Below are 20051 nucleotides of genomic sequence, written 5' to 3'. Positions count from 1 at the left end.
CTGGTTGTGAAAACTGGTGGACCAATGCATGGTAAAAGGCTTCCTACAGTGTTTGTTGTGTAGTAAATGTTTAATCGATATGATTTTCCCAAAGGAATGGAGAAGGAAGCATATGCACTTTCTTTAGAAAGGTTTATTACATCAAGACATTTGCACTTTAGCCCTAGCTGGTTGGATCAGTGGATAATGTGGCAGCCAGAACTGAAGGGCCCTGGGTTTGATTCAAGTCAAGGGCACATGCCCTGGTTGCAGCTCAATCCCCAATGTGGGGTGCGCAGGAAGCAGTCAATCAATGATTCTCATCATTGATGTTTCTCTCTCTCCCTCTCTCTTCCTCTCTGAAATCAATAAAATCTTATATAACAAAAGGCTAACATGCAAATTGACCAAATGGGGGAACGACCGGTCGCTATGATGTGCACTGACCAGCAGGGGGCAGACGCTCAATGCAGGAGCTGCCCCCTGGTGATCACTGCGCTCCCACAGGGGGAGCACCGCTCAGCCAGAAGCTGGGCTCACAGCTGGCGAGCGCCGGTGCCATGGCGGGAGCCCCTCCCAACTCAGGCAGCACTGCCGAGCAGCAGGTGCATCAGGCCGGGATGAGTGCGAGCGGCACAGTGCCTGGCCCCGATTCGGCCCCTTCCCTGGCCACCTGCCCTTGGTGCACTGCTACATCCCCTGAGGGGTCCCAGCCTACAGAGGGCGGGGCCAGGCTGAGGGACAAACACACCCACCAATGTACAAATTTGTGCACCGGGCCTCTAGTTTGTGTGTGTGTGTGTGTGTGTGTGTGTATATATATATATATTTTTTTAAATATATTTTATTGAGTTTTTTACAGAGAGGAAGAGAGAGGGATAGAGAGCTAGAAACATCGATGAGAGAGGAACATCGATCAGCTGCCTCCTGCACACCCCCCACCGGAGATGTGCCCGCAACCAAGGTACATGCCCTTGACCAGAATCAAACCTGGGACCCTTCAGTCTGCAGGCCGACGCTCTATCCACTGAGCCAAACCGGTTTCGGCTAGTATATATATTTTTTAAAATTATAATAAAACTTTTGCCCTAGCTGGTTTGGCTCAGTGGATAAAGCATCAGCCCAGCCTGTGGACTGAAGGGTCCCGGGTTCAGTTCCAGTCAAGGGCACATGCCCAGGTTGCGGGGTCAATCCCCAGTGGGAGCATGCAAGAGGCAGCCGATCAATGATTTTCTTTTTTTTTTTTTTTTAAATATGTTTTTTTATTGATTTTGTACAGAGAGGAAGGGAGAGAGATAGAGAGTTAGAAACATCAAAGAGAGAGTCATCGATCAGCTGCCTCTTGCACACCCCCTACTGGGGATATGCCCGCAACCAAGGTACATGCCCTTGACCAGAATCGAACCTGGGACCCTTCAGTCCCCAAGCCGACGCTCTATCCATTGAGCCAAACGGGTCTCGGCGATCAATGATTTTCATCATTGATGTTTATCTCTCTCCCTCTTCCTTCCTCTCCGAAATCAATAAAAATAAATAGAAATAAAGCAAAATAAAACTTTTGTACTTTAAGAAACAAACAGGTACACAAAAGGGAATGTAGTTCTGGGAGAGAGTCCTGTGATCTAGTTAGAGGGGTAAATGGGGCACAAAGGGGGGCAGGTAGGACGGCTTTCCTTCCCACCCTCCTCCGTGTTCTAAGGACAGCGGCTGGCATCCGTGCCCACACTGCTGTGGGCTTCCCACGCGTCACCGCCCTGCTTACGCTCCACTGCACCCCGAGGAGGGAGCTCTGTTATCCCCTCCGACAGGAAGACTGGGGGCTGGATAAAGCAACTTGCCCACGTTCACCTAACCCAGTGGTCGGCAAACTCATTGCTCGACAGAGCCAAACATCAACAGTGCAACGGTTGAAATTTCTTTGGAGAGCCACATTTTTTATTTTTTATTTTTATTTTTTTAAAATATATTTTATTGATTTTGTACAGAGAGGAAGGGAGAGAGATAAAGAGTTAGAAACATCGATGAGAGATAGACATCGATCAGCTGCCTCTTGCACACCCCCTACTGGGGATATGCCCGCAACCAAGGTACATAACCTTGACCGGAATCGAACCCGGGACCTTTCAGTCCCCAAGCCAACGCTCTATCCATTGAGCCAAACCGGTCTTGGCTTGAGAGAGAGCCACGTTTTTTAAACTTAAACTTCTTCTAACGCCACTTCTTCAAAATAGACTCGCCCAGGCCGTGGTATTTTGTGGAAGAGCCACATTCAAATGGCCAAAGAGCCACATGTGGCTGGAGAGCCGTGGTTTGCCGACCAGTGACCTAACTAGTACGTAGCAAGAGATAGATGGAAATCCCAGTCTGTCCATCCATGCTGCACTCCTTCCCTAATACATGGAGGGGAAAACACTGCTCTCCATTCTTGGATGAGTTTAATTTTCCCTCATGAAGTAGAAATCTGTTTCATGGGGGAGAGGGGGGGAAATGAAATGAACATGTCTGGGTTTTAGAGCGCCATCTTGAATCTCGGCAAGGACAGCAGGTGTGGAATTAACTAGTCGCTGGTGGCCACCTCTGCCAGTGCCAGCAGCGGGGGGACCAGCTCATCCAGTTTGAGCACCGAAAGTCCTGCATCTCAGGGAACCCCTCAGTCGGGGGCAGTCTGGGACAGTAGTCACCTGGCCTGGGAATATTGAATTTCTTATCAGTCCTTCCTTCGGCCGTCTCAGGAAAAGGTGTGTTTACGGAAGACTGACTTCTATGTACACGCCAGCATCTCCTGGCACGTTAATGCCTACGAGCTCCTCTGAAACGCTTCACACGGCGCTCCGGATGCAGTGTGCTTGGTGAGGCTGGAGTCTGAGGGAGAGGCGAGAGAGGGTGTGCAGTTCATGACAGCATGAGAGAGAAAACGCGTTAGTGGGAAGGATCCGGTGTTCTGTCCCTCTGTGCCTTTGGGACTCGTACTTCCTAAAGCCGCGACAGCAGAGCAGAAATGAGGAAGCACCCTCTCTGAAATCAATAAAAATGTTAAAAAAATAAAGAATAAAAAATGAGGAAGCAGCTGAGGGAGCGCCTGGCCAGCAGTCACGTCCACAGCGGGCTCATGCAGCCAGAACCCTGTGACCAGGGCGGTGACACCTGGGAGCGGCACTAGAAGATGTTTGTTATTCCAGCCGAGGGCCCTCGGCGTGGACTCGGGGCTGCCGTGCCGGTGGGAAGCTAAAGATGTCAAGTGAGGCGACCTGAGAACCAGCAGCTTCAGGAAATGTCAAGCTCCTCTTGAGACAAATGTTTTGGAAAGAATTCCATCTCGGGCGGAAATGTGAGCCAAAGGAGCATTCCGAGGCCCTCACCGGGTCCGGTGCGGCGTGCCCACACTGGGGTGAGAGCCGCCCTCTCTCCCTGGCAGCCTCCTCCTCCCCATCCCCACCCTGAGCCATTCCTGGTCCCCTGGCCAGGCACCCTGCGGGCTTCCGCTGCTACTCCAGGCTGGCTTCTTCCTAACCATCATCTCCACGAGTCTTGTTGTTTAAAAGGAGAAGAACCGGGAGGGCCCAGCTGGTGCAGCTTACTTGGTTGGGCTTCATGGGCCCACAGGTTGCCGCCCATTCTATTCCGGGTCAGGGCACATGCGGGGCTGCAGGCTTGATCCCCAGTAGGGGGCGTGTGGGAGGCAGCTGATGGATGTTTGGCTCTCACACTGATGTTTCTCTCCCTCTCCTCTCTCTCTAGAAGTCAGAAAAAAAAAAAAAAGAATTGTGAGGAAAATCTTCTTGGATTCTAGTCCTGGCTCTGAAACTACGTACATGTATGACCTTAGGTAAGTCTGGATTTTAATTTCCTCAGAAAGGAATGGGGGTGGACTGAATTGTCTCATTCTGCCATTCCATGCATGACGGCACCATTTCCGGTGTAGAGTAAGGGCGGGGGAGATGGCACCCCCTATGTGAGCCAGTTGAGGGCAAGAGGTTGTACCTTCGTAGCCTCAGTACCCTAATATAGTGTCTGTCTGTAACATTGTGAGATTTGTGGGTGAAAATGGTTTGAGCCAAAACCGGTTTGGCTCAGTGGAAAGAGCGTCGGCCTGCGGACTGAAAGCTTCCCAGTTTGATTCCAGGCGTTGTACCTTGGTTGCGGGCACATCCCCAGTAGGGATTGTGCAGGAGGCAGCTGATTGATATTTCTCTCGCATCGATGTTTCTAACTCTCTATCCCTCTCCCTTCCTCTCTGTAAAAAATAAATATTTATTTTTAAAAAAGGCCCAGAAATGGCCGAAGCTGGTTTGGCTCAGTGGATAGAGCGTCGCCCTGCTGACTGAAAGGTCCCAGATTTGATTCCAGTTAAGGCATGTACATTGATTTCGTGCACATCCCCGGTAGGAGGTGTGCAGGAGGCAGCTGGTTGATGTCTCTCTCATTGATGTTTCTAGCTCTCTATCCCTCTCCCTTCTTCTCTGTGGAAAAGAAATAATATATATATATATATATATATATATATATATATATATATATATATATATTTTTAAAGGCCCAGATTGAATACAATTATTGGTACTGACTCAGGATAACTGAGTAAATCTGATTCAAAATACTTTAGGATCTCCACGTGCAAAAAAGCTGGGATGAGAGTACCAAACCGTACACCTCTTCAGAGCTCACCCGCGGCTGTGGCACACCGCCAGCTGTGCGGGTGAGAAGCACTGGGTGTTCGGAGCCGGCCACCCCGTTCACTGGAATCTGCTTCCAGGCGGGACAGGGTGAGCCTGCATCACTCGCCCTAATTGTAGACAAAAGCCTGCGATCCTTCCGCCAGCTTCGCTTCCTGGTGAGATTGTGCAGGAAGCTCTGCCCTGGAACAAGGGTTCTTTCTGGCTAATGCTGCCTCCCCGGCAGAAACAAATCAATTTAAGATCCCACCTGGGAGTTCCCCGTTTCCTCCCTGCAGACCGGGTTCCAGGCAGGTGTCTCATTTGGGCTGAAATGAAGCAGCGATCCTTAGAGAACCGTGTCGTCAAGTTCCGTTTGCTTATAGCCGACGAAAAAACAGAGACGCACAGCCCGCCTACCTGGTGTGCTATTCAAAAGGATTCCTTTATTCCTGGGTTAATAAACAATTAATTCATGGCATAGTTCATCTTTTCAAAAAATAAATCAAACAATACAGTGAAAGACATTTAACCATTTAGAATAAGAAATTAAGTCATTTCCTACTCCCATTACTCCCCCCACACACACACACACACACAGGGGGCCCTGGACTAGTCCTCCGGAGCCCATCCTGACCACATATTCTGGGCCGTTTCTTCTGCCTGAGAGATAAAAAGGGACTGAAAGCATTTTCCCATCAGGAGAAGCTGCTGCTTTGAAAAAGTCTGTCTTCAGGGGCAAATCTCATCAACTGAAAGCCTGAACTCCGAGCCTCAGACCCACTCCGGAGAGGCGGGCAGAGAGGCGCGCGTTTGCTGCCCTCTACAGGCTGCACTCGGTGAGCTTCGGCTAAAGGAAGAGGGACGAATCCTTAGGGATCTGAAAAGAAATGAAACAGATTGATGCCAAAATAAGGCAAGCTTGGAGAGGGGAAATGATTGGGAGCCAGCCTACCGTTCAATTATAGCATTAAAAAAATTACAGGCAATCCTCGGGTGACGTCGGACTCGACACGAATCGTTTCGTGGTTATATCGCCATCTCCCTTTATTTATAAAATAGTCCCATCATTTCAATGTATGTACATATATGCTTTATATATATATATATATATTTTTTTTTTAATATATTTTATTGATTTTGTACAGAGAGGAAGGGAGAGAGATAGAGAGTTAGAAACATCGATGAGAGAGAGTCATGGATCAGCTGCCTCTTGCACACCCCCTACTGGGGATATGCCCGCAACCAAGGTATATTCCCTTGACCGGAATCGAACCCGGGTCCCTTCAGTCCCCAAGCCGACGCTCTATCCATTGGGCCAAACCGGTTTCGGCTATATATATTTTTTTAATTTATTGATTTTGTACAGAGAGGAAGGGAGAGAGATACAGAGCTAGAAACATCGATGAGAGAGAGTCATCGACCAGCTGCCTCCTGCACACCCCCCACTGGGGATATGCCCGCAACCAAGGTACGTGCCCTTGACCGGAATCGAACCCGGGACCCTTCAGTCCCCAATCCGACGCTCTATCCATTGAGCCAAACCGGTTTCGGCTGCTTTATATTTTTATTATTTACTGTATTTACCACAAGTAAAGGTCAGGTATTATCTTTCTTTTAATTTTTTTTTTTTTTTTATTGTTTTACTTTTTTTAAAACTAATTTAAGTCTATTTTTTTAATATATATTTTATTGATTTTTTACAGAGAAGAAGGGAGAGGGATAGAGAGTTAGGAACATCGATGAGAGAGAAACATCCATCAGCTGCCTCCTGCACACCTCCCACTGGGGATGTGCCTGCAACCCAGGTACATGCCCTTGACCAGAATTGAATCCAGGACCCTTGAGTCCGCAGGCCGACGCTCTATCCACTGAGATAAACCAGTTAGGGCTTAATTGTATACTTTTAAAGGTATGTGAATTAAAAAATCAATAAAATATGTAAAAATAAATAAATAAATAAATAAATAAAATAAATAAAGGTATGTGAATTATATCTCAATAAAGCTGTTATTTAAAAAAAACACAACAGCCCTGATTGGTTTGGCTGAGTGGATAGAGCGTCGGCTTGCAGACTGAAAGGTCCCGGGTTCGATTCCGGTCAAAGTTATGTGCCTTGGTTGTGGGCACATCCCCAGTGGGGTGTGTGCAGGAGGCAGCTGGTCGATGTTTCTCTCTCATCGATATTTCTGACTCTCTATCCCTCTCCCTTCCTCTCTATAAGAAATCAATAAAATGCCGAAACCGGTTTGGCTCAGTGGTAGAGCGTCGGTCTGCGGACTGAAAGGTCCCGGGTTCGATTCCGGTCAAGGGCATGTACCTTGATTGCGAGCACATCCCCGGGGTGTGTGTGTGTGTGTGTGTGTGTGTATGTGTATGTGTGTGCAAGAGGCAGCTGGTCGATGTTTCTCTCTCATCGACGTTTCTAGCTCTCTATCTCTCTCCCTTCCTCTCTGTGAAAAATCAATAAAATATATTTTTTAAAAAAAAGAAATCAATAAAATATTTTAAAAAAAGAAGTCTTTCAAAACAATTGACTGCCAAGATTTAAAAAATAAATAAAAATAAAAAAATACAACAGAAAAGGTTAAGGTAGATTTTGGGACATTTAAATAGCTATGTGCCTACAATTTGAAAATCATAGTCTTTCAAACAATATAGCTTAATGTACATCACAAAAATAAATTTATAATGGCCACCCATTAAGAAGCCTAGAACCGCCCTAGCCGGTTGGTCTCAGTGGATAGAGCGTCATCCTGTGGACGAAGGGTCCTGGGTTGGATTCCTGTCAAGGACATAAGCCCTGGTTGCGGGTTCCATCCCCGGTAGGGGGAGTACAGGAGGCAGCCCATCAATGATTCTTTCTCATCATTGATGTTTCTATTTCTTCCTCTCTGAAATTAATAAAAATTATTTTTTAAAAGACCAAAAAAAAGGAAGAAGAAGAAGCCTAGAACCATCTGTGTTTCGTTTTTGTTTTTGTTTGTTTTTTTAATATATTTTTTATTGATTTTGTACAGAGAGGAAGGGAGAGAGATAGAGAGTTAGAAACATCAATGAGAGAGAGTCATCGATCAGCTGCCTCCTACACAGCCCCTACTGTGGATATGCCCGCAACCAAGGTACATGCCCTTGACCGGAATCGAACCAGGGACCCTCCAGTCCCCAAGCCGATGCTCTATCCATTGAGCCAAACCAGTTTCGGCCCATCTGTTTTTTGTCAGTGCTCTCCGGTGAACGGGCACTGGAATCGTGTCTCCGAGAGGCACTGACCTCGAGCAGCAGGACACACGCCGAAGGCCCCGCTCCGGCCCAGGACCGCCGGCCCGGTCACTGCGGGTCTATCAAAGGCAGCAGCTCCCCGCACGGCGAGTCCAGCTTCAGGCACGCCAGGTGGTCCGACCGCGTGGGCCCGATGTTCAGGATGGCGATGGGCAGCTTCTCCTCCCGGGCGGTGAGGATGAACCTGTAGCCAGAGTACACCTGGGGGGTGGGGGCACAGGTTAGAGATGGCTGGACGCGGGGAGACATGGCTAGCGGGGGCCCCGAGAGGCTCCACGGGCAGTGACCGCCGGTACCTGTAAGGACGACCCCACCACCAGGAGGGAGTCGGCCTCTCTGACGCGCCTGTGCACGAAGTCGACCTTGTGGGGGTTCACCGTGTCCCCGAAGAAGACGACGTCTGGCTTCAGGGGGCCCCCGCAGCGCGCGCAGGGGGGCACCCGGAAGCTCTGCACCTGCTCCTCCGTGAGAAAGACGTCGCCGTCGGGGGCCAGGCCGTGGCCCTCGGCGCTCCAGGCGGGGTTCAGGGCCTCGAAGCGCCCCTGCAGCTCCCCGCGCGCAGTGTGCTCCCCGCAGTCCAGGCAGAGGACCCTGCAGCCACAGAGGAGGCCGGACAGGAGGCCGGTGAGCGCCGTCCTGGGAGCCACGTGCCCCACAGACGGGCACCCGAGCGCTCTTTGGTCCCTCCACCGTCACTTCCTGTTCCCATCGCCCAGCGGCAGGAGCAGCGTCCTAACCTCCTTAGCTCCCTCCGTTTCTCCCCCTCCTCCCCCTGTGCACCTTCTAGAACAAGTAAGGTACCTGTTTTCTAACTAAAATCCCTGCTTACCCTCCAGCCAGCTCGTTTTTATCCTTAGCACGACTGGAAATTCTCTACCACATAAATGAGCTCCTTGGTACCAAAACCAGTCTCCCCCTCCATTCCCTGTGGTCCTCATCTACTGTAATTACTGCTATCATCACCATCCTTTCATTTTTTAAATATTTTATTTGTTTTTTAATGTTTTTGTTGATTTTAGAAAGGCATAGAGAGATAGAAGCATCGGTCCTCAGTAGGGGGCTGCCTCCTGCATGCCCCCTCCTGAGGACCGAGCCTGCAACCTGACCAGGAATTGATCCTGTGACCTCTTGGTTTATGGGTCGAAACTCAACCACTGAGCAACACCAGCGTGGGGACTGTTTACACCGCCTCATGCCTGTGCTCGTGGATTCCTCTGCACAGGACTCCACTCCTGCTCTCCCCCCACACTGGAGTCCACACCTCCAAGTCCTTGACTGACCTGTCAGACTCACCTTCTGTCTCCAACCACACGCCTCCACCCCCAACCTCCCCATCACCAGCTTTCTCTAGTGACTTGGGCTGAAACCCTGGGGGAAAACTTCTTTTACTCCATCTAGTCAACCATCAGATTATGTGGTGTATTTTTTATGTAAAAGGCCCCGCCTGCAATGATAAGAAATCTTGGATTTGTTTAAAAATGTTTCAAAGAGACAGGGAAAGAAGGGATAAAGTAGGCATGATAAAAATCTTCGAATCTGCCGAAACAACTGGTTTGGCTCAGTGGTAGAGCGCTGGTCTTCGGACTGAAAGGTCCTAGGTTCGATTCGGTCAAGGGCATGTACCTTGCTTGCGGGCACATCCCCGGTAGGGGGTGTGCAGGAGGCAGCTGGTCGATGTTTCTCTCTCATCGATGTTTCTAGCTCTCTATCTCTCTCCCTTCCTCTCTGTAAAAAATCAATAAAAAAATAATTTAAAAAAAATCTTCGAATCTGCCAAAACTGGTTTGGCTCAGTGGATAGAGCTTCGGTCTGCGGACTGAAAGGTCCCAGGTTCGATTCTGGTCAAGGGCATGTACCTTGGTTGTGGGCACATCCCCGTTAGGGGGTGTGCAGGAGGCAGCTGGTCGATGTTTCTCTCTCATCGATGTTTCTAGCTCTCTCTCCCTCTTTCTCTCCCTTCCTCTCTGTAAAAAAATCAATAAAATATATATATTTTAAAATAATGGTATAGGGGAGTTCATTATACTATTCTCTTTACTTTTATAGATGTTTGACATTGGGGGGGGAGGGGAGAAACAAAAATCCCCCAAGAGTGATCTTTGGCCAGTGATGTAGGTGGGTTTTGACCAGTGAGGGATGGGAGAGGATGGCTAAACACCCAGGACCCATCCGTCGTCAGTTCTCTCACCCCCCTGCCATCACTGAGCCCGGGTCCTCCAGGCTGACCCCGAGCCTTTTCTGTTCCCGCTGGGCCTTCCTCAAATGCTAGTTACCACGTTGCTTTCTCGCTCAGAAAGCAGTAACAGCCCCTCTGGCCTCACAACAGTCCCAAACGGCCCTGCATGGTTTTCTGCTGCGCCCGCGAGCTGGGTTAGCCTTCCCACACACCTGATCTCATACCGGTCTCCCCAGGGCCAGACTGGTCTCTTCTGGGCTCTGCACATTCCTCATTTAGAAAGCTCTTTCCCCTCCTTTGCCTAATCAAGTCTGAGCCGGTCTCAAGCCCCACCTCACCCACAAAAGCTTCCCCGCTTTCTCCGATCTTGGCTAAGTCTGTGTCTCTGAACTCATAAGGCTTGTCCATCGAGGGCCACACCCTTTAACAATCACGTGAGGAGTCGTTGGTCATTAAACGTTGTTTTGGGGTCTCCCCCAGGCAGGTTACATAGTTCTCACATGTAAGTTGACCAAGTTTCATACGCTGGTTTCGCTCCCTCCACACCACAGCACACAGGACACACCACATGTTGGAGGCGCCCAATAAATATTTTGTGATTGGCAGGAGGATCCTGGGGCTAAAGATAAGGCAGTGGCCTCTTAGCTACCAGTGTTTGCCAGGGCTGCATGTATTCACTCCTGCAATGCCTGCGGGGCTCTGACTCCCATGCCGGCCACGGCGTTCTGGGTGTCTGGCACCAGAGCCGCGGCAGTGTGTAGTGGCCGCTGTTGGTGCTCTGCTCAGACCCCTAGGCCAGCCTCTGCACACAACTCCCTGTGGCCCAGCAAGCTTCCTCTGGAGGAGCGGAGTCAGTGTTAGGGAGTTAGTCCCCCAAGACTCAGAGTGACCTTTGACCAGCGAGGGAGGGGAGATGCTGGCTAAGCACCCAGCCGCCCTGGCTTTCTGAAGCACGCTCTCCAGACAGTCAGAGGGCCCTGCAGCCCGGAGCAGTAACCTGTTCACTAACTACCCCTTTGGCTTTCCTGCCTTCCCCATTTCACTTCCCCACTCCCTCCACGGGATTGGTGGGATCAACTCCAAATTAAATTTGCTCCCAAATCCTGTTTCAACACAGCAGTGACCAGGTCAGCCACGGCGCTGCCCTCACACGTTCTGCATTCACACCTCTCAGACGCGCCTGCACCTGTGCATGCATCCGTGCAGCTCGGTGAGGCGCCGACTGCCCGCCTTGGTGTGCAGGGCGTCCACGTTCTGGGTCACCAGCCAGTGCAGCTTCCCCCGCCTCTCCCAGCGGCTCAGGGCCCAGTGGGCAGGGTTCGGCTGCCGGGAGGAGAACTGAGGCCAGCCCACGAAGTTCCTGGCCCAGTACCGCTGGCGGGTGGGAGCGCTCCGCACGAAATCCCGGTGCTGGATGGGCCTCCGGTCAGTGCGGGCGTAGAGCCCCACCTTCTCCGAGCGGTAGTCCGGGATCCCGGACTCGGTGGAGACCCCGGCCCCGGTCATCACCAGGAGTCTCTTGGAAAGAGTGACGAAGCGCTGCAGCTCTTTGACCTTCTCGGGATCCACGGGAGGACTCGGAGGCACAAACAACCCCACGGAGCCGTGGGAGCACTGCTGGCTGAGGTTCACCACCCGGCAGCCTCTCACTGCCCTGAGGGGCACCCCGAAGCTCATCTTCATTCTGGAGAGAGAGGAACCTCGCGTGAAAAACCAGCTGACTGATCGGTTGGTTTAGGTATAATTGATATATTAGCTTCAGGTGTACAGCAATGACTCAGTATTTGGATATATCACGAAATGATCAACACAATAAATTTAGTTACATCTGTCACCAGTTATAAAAATGTTATTCTTGCCGAAACCGGTTTGGCTCAGTGGTAGAGCATCGGTCTGCGGACTGAAAGGTCCCAGGTTCGATTCCGGTCAAGGGCATGTACATTGGTTGCGGGCACATCCCCGGTAGGGGGTGTGCAAGAGGCAGTTAGTCGATGTTTCTCTCTCATGGATGTTTCTAGCTCTCTATCTCTCTCCCTTCCTCTCTGTAAAATATCAATAAAATATATATATATTTTAAAAATGTTATTCTTGTGACGAGGAATTTTAACATCTACTCTCTTTTTTTTTTTAATATATTTTATTGATTTTGTACAGAGAGGAAGGGAGAGAGATAGAGAGTTAGAAACATTGATGAGAGAGAGTCATTGGTCAGCTGCCTCTTGCACACCCCCTACTGGGGATATGCCCGCAACCAAGGTACATGCCCTTGACCGGAATCGAACCCGGGACCTTTCAGTCCCCATTGAGCCAAACCGGTCCCGGCTAACATCTACTCTCTTAGCAACTTTCAAATATGCACTACAGTATTCACCAGGCACTTATTTCATAACGGGAGTTTTATACCTTTTGACCACCTTTACCCATTTCTCCTCCACCCCCACCCCAGCCTTTGGCCCCCACCAATCTGTTCTTTGTATCTGTGAATGCCAGGGGGAGGGGATGGCTTGCTTGTTTTTTATAAGTTCTTTTTGTTGCTGTTTGTTTTTCAGGCTTTTAAAATGTTTTTAAAAAACAAAGGTAACCGTCAGTTGATGAGCAGATAAACAAAATGTGGTCTGTCCACAGAGTGGAGTATCATTCAGCTATAACAATGAATGAAGCCGGCAGGAGTGGGCCTGGGAAAGGGAGGTGAGAGCTAAAACTGGCAGAGCGGGGTGCACGGTGGTAGCTGACTTAGGAGGCCACGGTGACAATGGAGAGGAAGAGAAGGGTCCCAGAAACACTTAGGAAAGGGCCCCAGTGTCTTGTGGTTGGTTGGATGTGGGGTTAAGGAGAGGGAGGAGCAGATGAGTTAGGGTACCAAGCCTGAGCGGCTGGATGCCGCTAGAAATACTTTCCACTGGAAAGGTACAGCCCCCTTCCCTCCACTCACCCTAGCAGGGGTCCTCAAACTTTTTAAAGTGGGGGCCAGATCACGGTCCCTCAGAGAGCTGGAGGGCCGGACTATATGAACTACTAATTCCTACTGTAACACCTAGGCTGCGCTCACTGCCCAAAAAACCTGGCGGGCCGGATCAGACTCCTCTGCGGGCCGCATGTGGCCCGAGGGCCGTAGTTTGAAGACCCCTGCCCTAGAGTGTAGTTATAATCTTACTTTGAAACCTAAATCAATCATGTGTAAAGTGTGGGAGGGTGCGAGCCAGCTCAGGATCTGATGACTCAGGGATGTACTGCACACGGGGCTCCAGGCTCACAGAGAAAACTGGCCCTTTCCCCATTCCCCTTCAGCGAAAGGTACAGTCATCCCTCCTGGCCCATCTCACGCTGCCCACGGCCTCGTTACTGGCCAGCAGACACCTGAATATGTAACACCCGGGATCTCACAAGTGCACACTGATTCCAGCACCCCTCCTGGATCCCATGAAGTCCACCCGAAGCAACAAGCCTACCTTTTTATTATGTTTTTAATCATCTCTTTTGGTCGAGAAGTCCTAATGCCTTCCACAAACAAAGCCGTCTTCACCCGGGGTCGTTTCACAGCCCGAGCCAATCTCACCTCCCTGCCCTGCGGTGCTGCAGCCATCAGGTGAAAATTAACTTAAAGAGGCTTTCTTCATTTAAGGGAACTGCATATTTTGGTGTGTTTTTCTTTTTTTAAAAAGGGGGGGCTGTAAAAACATAGCCCATTTAAAAAAGGAGGGAGGATAGAGTAAAAATTGGTAAAGCAGTATCATTTAAGGCTCTATTGTGAACCTCCCAGGAACACCAGCTGGTCAGACATGAATTCCTTATAAACTTCAAGAGGTTAAGTGGCTTACCTGAAAATCCTTTAAATCCCATAATGCCTCATTGCTATTCCATCTACGACTGCATCTGCAGATGTCTCCCTCAGACGAATATACTTATATGTTAGTTAATACCATCCCTTGGGGAACTTTGTGTTCCATAACCCTACATCCCATTTTCTAAATTAGAATTATCTTATTTCATTATTATTATGTTTTAATCCTCAGGTGAGGATATGTTTTTTCCCCATCAATTTTTCGAGCAAGGGAGAGGGAGAGAGAGCAACATCGATGTGAGAGAGAACAATGATTGGTGGCCTCCATACAGCCTTAAGGGGATCAAACTCACAACAGAGGTGTGTGCCCCGGCTGAGAACTGAACCTGCAACCAGAACTACCTTATTTCCTCACGCGCTAAGGAAGCACATTTGAGTTCTAGTGTGCCAGGTGTTAGTAAAGTTGTCTGCTCAGATTTTTTATTCTACTGATATAATTAAGCACACGCACACCTCTTGATTTTCGTTTTCCCCATGTCATTTTAGTCACTCTCAACTGCAAACAGCTACTTGCCTACAGCAACAGTGGTGAAACCCGGCAAGTCGTCATACCCCTGTGTCCGCGTCTCTAGCTGCAAACACACGGCGTTGGCATTGTTTGGTAGAATACAGAAATCCCCTCGTCACATGCGCCCCACATGCGAACGTTATTTTATGTTTGGATTTCCAGATTGGATTCGGGACTCCGATTTCTCCTTGGCATTCCACGTGAACAGCTACACAAATGGAGTCCTAACGCCCGAGACCACGGGCTGGGGGAGCCCCGCCGGAAACACGCCCCGTTGGGACGGATGCCCTCTGCCAGGTCCCCCGGGGGCACGGAGGGGACACGCCGTCCCTTTAAGAAACCGCGGCCTCCGGAACCTCGCAGCCCGCCGGAGCGCACTCACCTTCACAGCTCAAGGGACTGACACTTCACGTCCGACGGCGGGCGGACTGGCTACATTGCATCTTGGGTAATGTAGTTTGCGAAGCTTAAGTAATGCGGACACTACAAGTCCCACAATCCTCTAGGTTTCACAGTCGCTGTAACCAGGTCGTCCAGCTGCGCCCCCTGAGGGCTCCTCGTGGTCAGAAGTTTTGAACCTTCCTCCTGGATGTGCTGCTCTCACCTAAGCGACACCATGTATTGTCCTCCCTGAGAAGTATTCAGAGCGTTACACCAACCTCATATATATATATATATGATCTGCCCACTGGCCAAAATATATATAATTTGTTTTGTTTTTTATATATATTTTATTGATTTTTACAGAGAGGAAGGGAGAGGGATAGAGAACTATTGTAGAAACATCAACCAGCTGCCTCTTGCACACCCCCTACTGGGGTTGTGCCTGCAACCAATGTACATGCCCTTGATCGGAATTGAACCCGGGACCGTTCAGTCCGCCGGCTGATGCTGTATCCATTGAGCCAAACCGGTTTTGGCACACCAGCCTCTTTAAAGTGCAAAATCATACATCTAAACAGCCCTTAGAAATTCATCCTCTCTCTTTTTTTGTTTATCCTCACCCGAGGATATTTTTTTTTCCATTGACCTTTATTTTTATTTATTTTGAAATATATCTGTATTGATTTCAGAGAAGAATGGAGAGGGAGAGAGAAATATCAATGATGAGGAGAATCATTGAGAGGCTGCCTCCTGCACGCCCTCCACTGGGGATGGAGCCCGCAACCCTGGCATGTGCCCTTTACTGGAATCAAACCCGGGACCCTTCCACTCACTGACAGGGTCAAGTTCCCACCTTGCAGTGAGTGGTCAAGTACATTCACAAGTATCTGAAAATTTGAAGTTTTTACATACTCATGAACAACTAGAGCCAACTCTCATATACAGGGACGAATGTGTTTACCCACTTGGCTTCTCCAATTTTATCTCCCATCTTGTGCGTTACCAACACAAAGCCTGGTTTGCAATCCGTGGAAACACCTGGGGCATTAAATCTATTTTCAAACTTCCCACTTGTTTCAAATGTGTGACCTATGAGAACCTCTGCTCTACAGCATCACCTAAATAAGACACCAATCATCTGTAAGTGTTTGGGACATAAGTAAAGAGCAGTTAGCAGGGACCTTGAAGACCACTGTGGAACCACTTCCCCCGTTTAAGATGATCTGAAGCCCCGAGGAAGAGGATGGAGCCGGAGTGAGGGTATGAGTCCTGGTCCTCCCCCTGAACGTGCGGAGGTAAATACTGGAAAGGTAACGAGGGCAGGGCCTCCAGCAGCTGCTGGGCCAGGTCACTCAGCTGGAGAACCACCTGACATCCACAGCCTTTTGCCTCCCGTAACCTGCCCACCGGCCAACAGGAAGGACCAAAATGCAGACTGGAACTTTCACCAAGTCAAAATGGTTGTAAGCCAGAACATTTTCTGCATGCATGAGTATTTGATCAAAACCATGGAAATGCCCTCAAAGTGACATTCCTCCCACCCCAGCCCAATTTTATGATGGAATATTTCAAACCCATGTTATTTCTTCAGTTCTCCAAGCAGGGTGAGCATTATCAATAGAGACTGGCTAGGATTGTACAGCTATTGTGCTTTCAGACCCCACAAAATCTAATGTTCTGGGGAGAAGTTAACTGAATTTTCCATTTTCTCCTAGTGCTGGAAAGTTCTCTGTGGAGGATGAAGTCATCCAAGACAGCTGGTGAAACACCATTCCCATGATAGCTACTGACAGGAGGACATGAGCCACCCAATCAAGACATTCTCAAGGGCTAAGTCCTTTTTATTTCTCTTTTTTTTAAAGATTAATTTTATTTTTTATTATTTGTTTTAGAGAGAGGAAGGGAGGGCAGAGAGAGAGAAACAGATCAGCTGCCTCCTGCATGCACCTGATTGAACCAGCAACCTGGGCATGTGCCCCAATCAGGAATCAAACTGGCAACCTTTCAGTGCATGAGACAACACTCAACCTACTGAGCCACACCTGCCAGGGCTCCTTCTATTTCTCACAACTCCACCACACCAGAAATGAATGACTAAGTCATGGATTATATCAAAGCAAATTAATCTAAATTAATCAGATTGTTGGTGTGTTTTTTTGCTGGTTTTTCTTTCTTTTTTAAAATATATTTTATTGATTTTTTACAGAGAGGAAGGGAGAGGGATAGAGAGTTAGAAAAACCAATGAGAGAGAAACATCAATCAGCTGCCTCCTGCACACTCTCTACTGGGGATGTGCCCACAACCAAGGTACATGCCCTTGACCGGAATTGAACCTGAGACCTTTCAGTCCCTGCGCCAACGCTCCATCCACTGAGTCAAACTGGCTAGGGCTCTGCTGATTTTTCTTACCCCGGCATTTATAGCTGGGTGGAAAAAAAATTACACATCAGCATCATACAGGCCTTTTAAAGATGTTCATTTTTGCATCCACATGCCAACTACATGAATATTCACTGAACAATAATTTAAATGTTTCATGTTTGAAAATTTTAAATAATAAAACAGAAGATTTCTTTCTCAGAGACTGCTATTTGCATCTTAACGAATAGCAAAAACCAGAAGTATTTTGGAGAATATAGCTCACATCCGGGTGGCAGTTTCTGCCAGCTTTCCACTTGCAGAGGGAGCACAGCAATGAGAGTGACCGTCACTTCCAACTTCATGAGCTGTGAACATTGCTGTGGAAATAGCTTCTCTTTCAGCCTCTCTCTGCTAAATTAAGATCTCCACAGAAGATTCTTTTATATTCAACATATAAGTAGTATATGATCCAGAAATTCCACTCCTAGGTATATACACAAAAATTGAAAACAAGGACTCAGACTGATACTTCTATGCCCGTGTTCCTAGGAGCAGTATTTACAAGAGCCAAAAGGTCGGTTGAGCCATCCTCCCATGCACTGAAAGGTCTCGGATCAATTCCCGGTCAGGACACATGCCCAGGTTGTGGGCTTAATCTCCAGTGGGGGGCATGTAGGAGGCAGCCGGTTGACTCTCTTACATATCAATTTTTCATTCTTTCTCAATCAATAAAAACATTTTTTAAAATTTTTTTAAGTCTTTATTGTTGAAAGTATTACATAAGTCCCCCATTTCCCTCCCATTGACCCTTGTAGCTCACCCCTATCCCCCACCCCAGGCCTTCACCACCCTATCATCTGTGTCCAGGGGGTATGCATATATGCATACAAGTTCTTTGGTTGATTTCTTCCCACCCACCTACCACCCCACCTTCCCAAAAATAAAAACATTATTATTATTATTATTTTTAAGGTAAAAACAGCCCTAGCTGGCTTGGTTCAGTGTATAAAGCATCTGCCTGCAGACTGAAGGGTCCCAGGTTTGATTCTAGTCAACAGCACATGCCCGGGTTGTGGACTTAAATCTCCAGTAGAGGGCGTGCAGGAGGCAGCTGATCAGTGATTCTCTCTCATTGATGTTTCTCCCTCTCCCTTCCTCTCTGAAATCAAAATAATTACATTAAAAAAGATAGAAGCAATGCATGCCCATTGTAGAATGAATAGATAACAAAATAACTCCATACAACAGAGTAGCAGTCATAAAATGAAACTGAAATATAGCACAGCATGGATGGACATTAAAAACATAAAACAAGCCAGACACAAAAGGTCAAATATTGGGTGATTCTGCTAACGTGAGGTACTTAGAATAATCAAATTCATCGAGACAGGGAGTAGAATAGAGGTTGCCAGGCTGTGGGGGGCGGAACATGGAAAGTTAGTGTTTAATGGGTACAGAGTTTCAGTTTGGAAGGATGGAAAAGTTCTGGAGATACAGAGCAGCAATGGTTCCAATCCATGTAAAATGTACTTGTTGCTACTGGCAAGCTTTGTTACGCATATTTTACCATAATGAAAACATTTTATTTTGGAGAGGACAGCTACCCTGTGAATTGGGAATCAAGTGAACAGTACCCTGACACTGAGCCCGTTTCTCATCCGCCCCAATTCCTTGTCTGCATTAAACTACGAGCATGTTCCCTCCCATAATGCTTTGCTTCATCCTCCACCAAAATCTGGTGAAACGAAATAAAGCAAGAGAGTCTTCAAAAACAGCTTATGCATTTTCGAGAGATCCTGAGTTGGCTGTACAATTTTCAGCCAAACATTAATTGAAAGTTTTCCCACGAGCTTCAAACTCGCCTTTTTGAATTAGGAACCTTGCTTACTGGGGACGATGAGCAGGCGGGGCTTTCGTCAGCTTTGCGCAGTGGCAGTATCGTAGCCAATGAGGTTTATCCGAGGCGCGATTATTGCTAATTGAAAACTTTTCCCAATACCCCGCCGTGACGACTTGAAATATAGTCGGCACTGGCAATTTTTGACGGTCTCTACGGAGACTGATCTCCTCGGTTAGAAGGAAAGAGCCACTTGGTCGTGCAGTCTGTTAGGATTAGGGGCAGAATTGCCTTTGCTGTTCAGGTCTTCACCTGCGAGAGGCTCGGACCTGCTCTCTCTCGCCCACGCTGCATCTTCTCGTCTTTCCCGCGCGGACACCCGAGATGCAGCTGCCCCGGAAGTGCTCCCCGCGGCCCCTGCCCCCGGCATCTGCGCCCGCCCCCCCGCTACTTGTTGCTTTTCTGCTCACCCTCGCTTTCAAAGCTGCCTTCCCGCCGCTCCTCCCTCGTTCTCCGAATTCAAGTCATTACAATCATCTCTGTGACGCTATGCTGATTTGCATAAAATCCCCCAGCATCCCCAGCGAATGTACGCTCCTTCCCCAGAATCTGGGCGTTTCCACGCGAGATGGTCCAACAACAAGAAACCTCGCGTGCAGACGGGGCCTGAGATACACCCGCCCCACGGGGGACGGCTCAGATCCACGGCCTCGCCGGCAGGCGCTCACCGTCGGCGAAAAGGCCGTTCCCGTCCGCCAGGGAGTGTGGCTCGCCGCCATGGCGTCAGCTTTGCGCAGTGGCAGTATCGTAGCCAATGAGGTGTATCCGAGGCGCGATTATTGCTAATTGAAAACTTTTCCCAATACCCCGCCGTGACGACTTGAAATATAGTCGGCACTGGCAATTTTTGACGGTCTCTACGGAGACTGGATCTTTCTGGTTTCAAAGAGTATGCGAATCTGCCCTTTTCCAGCTGTTTGTAACTTAAGCTTTTCCTGTCTCCTTTTCCTTTGCCCTGTCTTGTTGTGTG

The 20051-nt window shown here is 48.7% G+C and overlaps 1 protein-coding gene and 1 long non-coding RNA gene across 5 annotated transcripts; one reads left to right on the top strand and one right to left on the bottom strand.

Annotated features, from left to right (window-relative positions):
• The first annotated feature begins 1447 nt into the window (after positions 1 to 1447).
• On the top strand, positions 1448 to 16642 carry LOC311613925. The gene is made up of 3 exons (XR_014793553.1): positions 1448 to 3805; positions 14601 to 16426; positions 16538 to 16642. It is a non-coding gene; the product is annotated as an uncharacterized lncRNA (long non-coding RNA).
• SIRT4 (sirtuin 4) lies at positions 5051 to 19513 on the bottom strand. Of its 4 annotated transcripts, none has more exons than XM_084868352.1 (5): positions 19492 to 19513; positions 11276 to 11773; positions 8210 to 8504; positions 7905 to 8114; positions 5051 to 5511 (listed from the first exon to the last, which is right to left on the bottom strand). In XM_084868352.1, exons 2-4 carry the CDS (start codon positions 11770 to 11772, stop codon positions 7962 to 7964), a joined length of 945 nt encoding a protein of 314 aa, XP_084724478.1. In that variant the 5' UTR covers position 11773; positions 19492 to 19513; the 3' UTR covers positions 5051 to 5511; positions 7905 to 7961. The 4 variants fall into 4 exon arrangements, with proteins under 4 accessions (XP_084724478.1, XP_084724476.1, XP_084724477.1 ...); XM_084868350.1 differs by lacking the exon at positions 19492 to 19513 and adding an exon at positions 14821 to 14922; XM_084868351.1 differs by lacking the exon at positions 19492 to 19513 and adding an exon at positions 14483 to 14561.
• Positions 19514 to 20051: the final 538 nt, after the last annotated feature.

The sequence above is a fragment of the Pipistrellus hanaki genome, assembly GCF_964339955.1.
Source record: "Pipistrellus hanaki genome assembly, chromosome: 19".
Classification (NCBI taxonomy): domain Eukaryota; kingdom Metazoa; phylum Chordata; class Mammalia; order Chiroptera; family Vespertilionidae; genus Pipistrellus; species Pipistrellus hanaki.
The sequence above is the reverse complement of the archived record's forward strand: the minus strand, read 5'-3'. Positions and strand labels throughout refer to the sequence as shown.